This window comes from Tauraco erythrolophus, chromosome 15, assembly GCF_009769465.1.
Source record: "Tauraco erythrolophus isolate bTauEry1 chromosome 15, bTauEry1.pri, whole genome shotgun sequence".
In the NCBI taxonomy this organism is placed as follows: domain Eukaryota; kingdom Metazoa; phylum Chordata; class Aves; order Musophagiformes; family Musophagidae; genus Tauraco; species Tauraco erythrolophus.
In genome coordinates this window covers 17,290,909-17,297,864 of record NC_141479.1, presented here as the reverse complement: position 1 = coordinate 17,297,864, position 6,956 = coordinate 17,290,909, and the positions used below count along the sequence as shown (strand labels likewise).

At 40.0% G+C, this 6,956-nt stretch overlaps 1 protein-coding gene across 1 annotated transcript; it reads right to left on the bottom strand.

The window, feature by feature from the left end:
- Window positions 1–468: 468 nt before the first annotated feature.
- DYNLRB2 (dynein light chain roadblock-type 2) lies at window positions 469–6,626 on the bottom strand. The gene is made up of 3 exons (XM_009982923.2): window positions 6,404–6,626; window positions 2,462–2,629; window positions 469–512 (listed from the first exon to the last, which is right to left on the bottom strand). Exons 1-3 carry the CDS (start codon window positions 6,624–6,626, stop codon window positions 469–471), a joined length of 435 nt encoding a protein of 144 aa, XP_009981225.2.
- Window positions 6,627–6,956: the final 330 nt, after the last annotated feature.

Sequence of the window (6,956 nt, the reverse complement as noted above, 5' to 3'; positions counted from 1 at the left end):
CCAGTCTGTCATTATTGACATGAGCTACATTTGTATTCTTTGCTTCATTTAACTGTGGTTACACCAGCTCATAGGGACACCTTTATACGTGTGTGTATACACGTGATCTGCAGCTTCCCACGAGATAGGATTTCTCTTCCAACCTAATGTTAGAAATGTAAAGAGAATGATTTAATTGCAAGAACAGCTTGAACATCCATTAAAGAGAGTTTTAAGCATTTTGTTTTATTATTGCTCTTCTGAGTATCAAGATAAACATACAATATTTTGATATATGCATTATGATTTGCTCAAACACAAATTGATACAGCTACAACTGAGAACTTTAAATTGGCAACATTTCAGCCATGACGGTTACACTTTATGTAAAATTACTTAGTGCTATGTTTGAAATTAAATATCATCAAGTAATACTAGTTTAACAAGTAGAACAACGTCACCATCTCTAGAAATATTTTCACAGTAGGACTATTCGCATGGGTTCTGAATAACAATCAGGAGATATTCCTTATCTGCAAAGAGATATAAAAATGTTTAGTTAAAATATTTTATCTTATTTCCTGATAAATAATCTTTATTCATCTATTCCTCTCCAAATTTTTATTTGTTTCTGAAACACAAGCAAAAGCAATGGCATTTATATTAAAAAAAAAAACATTTAGGAAATGTAAGCACTTTGTACAAACATCTGAGGTATAGATTAAAAAAATCTGTGTCATAAAGCTCAACTGTACTATATTAAAACTATTTTAGTAAGCCATAGATTTGCTTTAAAGAAGCTGTAAAGAAGTTAAACAAGATGAAAAAAGTCCCAAGATAATCACCTGGAAGCTAGCACTTGTTATAATAAAAAACTTTTGACATCTGCAGCCCCTTCTGCAGGTGCAGAGAACTGCTTTCAGTTCACTAACTAGTTTATTCAAAATGGAGAACCCCATTTAGACTTAAAAAAAGCCAAAAAGATTTGAATAGACTTCTGCTATGAATAAATTCTAAGCATGCCAGACTTTGCCTACTAATTCTAAAAGCCTGGGGAAGTTTTGGAAACAATTCAGTTGGATAATTATTGAGCATTTTCTATTTTAAATGAAACATTTCTTGAAACTATCCAGTGAATTTAGTAGAGTCATACCTGCTTTGGAGAGTTAAGAAGCTGCCCTCCTGCATTGCCACTTTCATCCCAAACAACTTACTATAAATCACAGGTGGTTCATTTGCCACCTGCTACAGTAAAATACAATGAAGCCTTTGAACAACCCATCTCCCTGTTAGCAAAAAGCTTCACATTTTATACCATTATTGTCAGGTCAACATGCTTTAATGGTTATTAGTCAAAAAGTCACTGCTAAAAAATAAGTGAAGGGCAAATGCAAACTAAGAATCAAGTGCATCAGTTTCAATAAATGAGCAAAACCCATGATTTAAAAAATGCATTAGGTTTATACTCCAAAATAGAAACAAAACTAAAATTTTAGTCTTAGTATCAGCTGATGACTAATGTTAACACTTAATGACAGTGCCAGATTTCTTTCACACGTTCTGGTTTCATAGCAGCACAGTAAGTAACTCCAGCAAGGGGAGGTAACACACACCTAGTGCGGTACCTCTGCTCCACATCTGCTGTGAAACCAGCACCAGCAGACTAGCCCAGCGAAGGTTGTCTGTCACCACAAGCTCAGAGCCAATGTCCTCCCCAGTGGCTATGCCAAGGAGATCCTTGAAGCTTCCTTTCTGCTCTGCATACCTTCATTGGGCATTTCGGTCAAAATCCTGCATACTATTAGTCTCTCAATTAGCTCGCACACTCATTAGGATCTCAGTCCTAACCAATCACTTCCACTTTGCCTGATTCACCTCCTTCTGGTAATTGGCCACAGCTTCACCACAGCTCACCTGGCCTTGTTATCTATTTTAGAGACACAACTAACTAAATAACATATATTTGTATTTCACACGAGTGAGAAACAGGTTGCTATATTCCCCTGGTTGTTTTAAGGAAAATAATTATATTGCAGTTGCTGTGTTGGTGATAACACTGTACATTTACCTGTGACACAAATCCCACCTAGGGCTAGGAAGTCATGAGAACATACCAAATAAAAAATAATTTTTAGAAAAAAAAGGTTTTTTGCATCACTTTGGAGCTGAAATGGATTTGCTGCCTTTAATACTATATATACACACACGCGCTACGCTGGACATATATATGTCCAGTTTTCCTTTGTGAAAACCCACAGAAACCAGAGCATTAATCAGATCTAGACTTTGGTTGCCTCCAAGCTTGAATACTATAAACTCTGTACATTAAAATCGAAACATATCTGGTTACGTGGTGAATATATGGTTATATTTTCATGTACGTATTTTCAAAATGCATTTTCTACGGTAGCCTGATTTGTGAAGAATTAAAAGAAACTTGAAAGGACATACAATTCTATTGTTACTTTAATAGAAATATTACCTGCAGCAACCAGAATTTCATGTTTCTTTGATCTGATCCTAAGAAAGGTTAGATCATTCTGAGGATCAATATCTCTCACTGTGCTCCTAGCTTTCATGGTGAGCTGATGAAGAAGACCTGCATACTGGACTGTTGTAGACTTATCAAGAGTTGTTCTTACTGGAATTCCTGCAAACAAATAATTTTCTAATAATCATTCAGTTAGGTTGCACGTTCTTCATACACAAGAGAAAAACCAAGGATTTCACAGTTTTTTCAGTTTTGTAGCAGAAAGGAGTTATGTTGATTTCAAGTATTGACATGCTTTAAAAAGTATAATTTATGTTAATCAGTGGCAATTAAGCACTGAGTTACATTATGACACTTTTGAAAGAGCCTAACTGCTGTTTAAGGCTCTTAAATACCTATCAAACTCCATTTTATCATACTTAACCAGTTACGGTGCTTCATCAGTTTAGACACTGTCACCGAGTTTGTATCTTGGCCACAAGAATCTAACCCACGCTTTAACTGTAGCCTTTGGCATGTGCAGTGACAAAAATGACCCATTCCCAGTGAAATACCAGGAGCACTCAAAGGGCAGACGTGGCATGTTTGCATTTGGCAGGCAAAACCACTCTTGGAACAATCCCTTCCAATTAGCGGCAAAATATTGACAATTGGCAGTACACCGTGTATTGATCCTAACTATTAAAACTAGGACCACATAAGTCAAGATTAATTTTTGATGATTTAATGAATCCTTGTTTATCATTGATTTGTCAAATCATGCTTTTTGTATTAACAGACTACCAAGTGAAACTAAAACCAGGGTTCACAGTAAGCCTACAAGTGTAAAACTGTTTGGCTTTAATAAGCTTGTTTCACTAATGAAAAATTTATTTGACCTACTAAGAACGACAATAGATTACAAGCTGGCAAGGCAATTTTCTCTTCGCATACATTTGGATTGTGTCTTCTGGATGGACAGGACAGGAATACAAAAATAGAGTACTATGACTTAAGTTGAAGAGCTTGATTATGAAAGAAGAATTAACATGCAAAAATAGTGAAGGCTAGGTAAAGAATTAGAGGCAAAGGAGTAAAAGAAATAATAGAACTACTTCAGATATTAAACGTTCCATAATTTTCCTAGGAAAGCATTCTTTGAATCACTTGAAATCTGTGTCGTCACTTGAGAAATAATTCTGCAATGGTGGGACGTATATTGTAGGGAAGTGTAGAGAATGACCCAGTAAATCCTTTGTGTTTACTGTTTATTACACAGATTGATACTGATGGAAACAAACGTTCCCAAGCACTGCATTAGCATGGGAATATCTATATAATCACAGCATTAAACAGGAAGTCACTTAAAAGCAGCAATGAATCAGTGTCAAGTTTATATGACCTTGTATCTAAATGATTACTTCAACAAATACAGCACTTTTAATGAAAGTGGTAAATGTTAAATGATCCTCCAAGGTCTAATAACAACATGAAAATGAGTTGACACTAGTGACATCCTTAGATTAAAGCTGAGCTATGCTTACTCTAGGACAAATTCTCTTTGCCTCTGCCACCAAAAGCAGAGAAAGGCAAATAAACCCTTCATTAGAAATGCTGCAGTGTGATCTTGCTCAACTGTGAAGGATAGCAACAGTTTAGGAGATTGTCCAAATAAACAACGTACACTGAGCAGAGGTCTCAATGAAAAATCAACTTCGATCATTAAAATAAATGACAGGCAATGCTTGTAACAGGAACCTTTGATTTGCTATTTCACCTGCATAATAATTACACCTAAATGTGCCTACACTAGTACAAAAGTCTTAGTAAAAGACAACTGTTTATGTTAGTGAAGAGCAGAGGGTTTAATCTTTTTAGGGAACCTGAACAGCCTAAGAAACTGGTTCTTCACTACTGCACCACTGGTTCGAGTATTTTTACTGTGATGAATTTAAGTTGTACACTTGTTCTAAATGTTTCAGGATAGAGAGAAATTAAATTTAATTTTCTACAGAAGGAGTGGAAGTAATTAGATTGACCAGTGCTAATTATGGGTATTTGGAGATGTTACAAAAACTTGCAACTACACACCAACTTTGCGGTTTAGTTCGTGGAATCTAACTTCTTGGTACCTTGAAGTTAGTACATCCTCACGGAGTACAGACTCTTCTGCATTCATTTGGCATATGGTGTCAAAACATTTCTAAGTGATAAACTAACCCCAAAATTCCTGCTCTGCTCTTGTCTATTGGCTTCCATCTGGCCACATGTTCTACAGGTTGGTGAGGATGAGGAAGTTTGAACAGGACACGAAGGGACTTTGTACCTTGTTGTGATTAGTCTAATGTTCAAAAAAGGGAAAAGGAACATTCTTCCTCCTTTGCAAATCAAAACTGCGACAGAAGGAATCCAAACCAGCCTTTTAAAAAGCATCCTATTGTCCAAACTCTGCCCAGCTATATCTGAGCTTTCCCTCAATGCCGTGGAGTGACCACAGTTAAAAGACAGACCGCAGTAGTACGCCCCAGTGGGAAAGCCTACTTGACCAGCATTGTGCCAAGAAGTCAACTTTTCCAAGTAACAGAACCTAAGAAAACTGGGTTATTTTTCTATTAGATTACATTGGTGGCTTTGCCTTGAGAAACGTTATCAGTCTGGAAGCTCAGAAAGGATCATTTGTGTTATCTAAGTGCTTGATTGTGTTCACTTCTCGTTTGCAGCTTAGGCTAAGTGCTCATTGGGTCAAGTCACATTCTATTTACTGAAACAGATTACAGAAATGCCTGAAATGGTGCTTGTTCTGAAACCAGACCGCGTTTCGGCTGAGCCAACAGCCCTATCTAGCCATGAGCACACGCAGGCACAAAGCAGCTTTTCGGGTTGTTTGCCAGGCTACACACTTCTCTCTTGACCTGCATTGTCTATTCTGTGAACAAAGGCACATTTTACTTAACATGGCCAGGCTCACAAATTAAATTGTCCCCGTTTTCTAAAGGCTAAATAATATTTAGGCTTCCTTCTTAGTGTTCTTTCCTCCTGTTGTTAAACTGCTGCTAGTGCAACAGATTTTTTCTGGGGATTGTAAAAACGAAGGAGGTCAACTAAATTAGGGCAAGGTAAGTTGAATGAGTTAACTTTTTGTAAAGGAATGATTAATACAGATTAACCTGAGAAGCCTAGCTTCAGAAAACTGATTTCTGTGACAAGTTGTGCTTTTGGCTTCCAGTTTTCAGGATCACAGCCAAAGCTGGCCTGACATGAAACTTGCTCCTCCTGCTATGACAACACACAATTTGAAGAATTTGTGAATGTTTAGCAGGGTCAAGGGATGGCTCCCACAGTAGAAGACCAACTCTGCTTAGTAGATACTTTTCTCTTGATATTTTTGTTGTATCATAACTTTTCAGAGGGGGAGAGCAAAGTGCTAGTGAATTTTTTTCTTGCGTATATGAAGAATTTTGGACTAAAAAAAATGCCTGCAAAAGCAACAGCTTAATGCTGTGCATTCTCCCTTTCTATAACCTTCCAAGAGATGTTCAAGGTCTGGTTCTGAAAAATAAAGTACAATTTAGTTAAACAAGGGGGATAAGTAACAACATGGAACTCCCTAACTCACATGAAGATTATACTTGCAGTTATTTCTTCAGAGAAGACTTATGTCAAGGCTCTTGACTTTTCTGCTTTCCATTAGCTGGAATGAAAAACTACATCATGTGGAGAGCTTCAAGAAATGGCCACAAACCAAATATTCATGCCTTGAGATGAGACACATGCTCTTGAACATCATGACACCTTCATAAAACACTGCAAGCGTTTGGACGGAAGCGTTTGGACTGCAAGCCCACTGCACGTGGATTGCATTAACACCTCACAACCTGCCACTTTGTGCTCAAGAGTTACTACGCTCATTGTCACACCACGTTTGTTACTCGGAGAGAGCAGAGGACGTTTTACCTTCAGCATTTATAACCATAGTTGCGATAACCCCTTTGTGGGCTTGAATCCTCTTGAGGGTTTCCTCCACTTCAGCCTGTGAGGAGAGAGGACACCACAGGACACAGGGCACACGGCACCCCACAGCGGGCGCGGGCCCCTGCGAGGAGGCGCCGGGGTGGCCGTGCCCGAAAGTAGCCCCGGGGCTCTGCCCTCTGCCCTCCCCCGCCTCCGGTGGCCCCATTCCCCGTCCCGTCGGCGGGCGGGAGCCGCGCCATTACCATGGCCGCCGTTGCTATGGAGCGGCGGAAGTGACGGCGCGGCCGCCGCGGGGATCCGCGGTCCGTGCGGGGCCCCGGTCCGTGCCCCGGGGGCGGCCGGGAGGGACGCCCGGAGAGGGCTGGGGGCGGGAACGGCCCAGGCCCGGGCTTAGAGCCCAGAGAAGCGAGGGGAGGCCCCCCGTGGGGCTGCTCGGGGGGGGGGGGGGGGGGGGGGGGGGGCTCATTAGTGCCCTCGGGGGCCCTGGGTGTTGGTGCGGCTCCTGCTGCGGGCAGTCTTGTGGCTGAGCTCTTGA

Excerpts from the sequence above, each read along its gene's own strand:
- DYNLRB2 (XM_009982923.2), bottom strand. The coding sequence starts at position 6,626 with ATGGGGCCACCGGAGGCGGGGGAGGGCAGAGGGCAGAGCCCCGGGGCT. Across the intron at positions 2,630-6,403 it reads TATGGTTATAAATGCTGAAG|GAATTCCAGTAAGAACAACT; the intron begins GTAAAACGTCCT and ends ATTTGTTTGCAG. Across the intron at positions 513-2,461 it reads TGAAATTCTGGTTGCTGCAG|ATAAGGAATATCTCCTGATT; the intron begins GTAATATTTCTA and ends ATCTCTTTGCAG.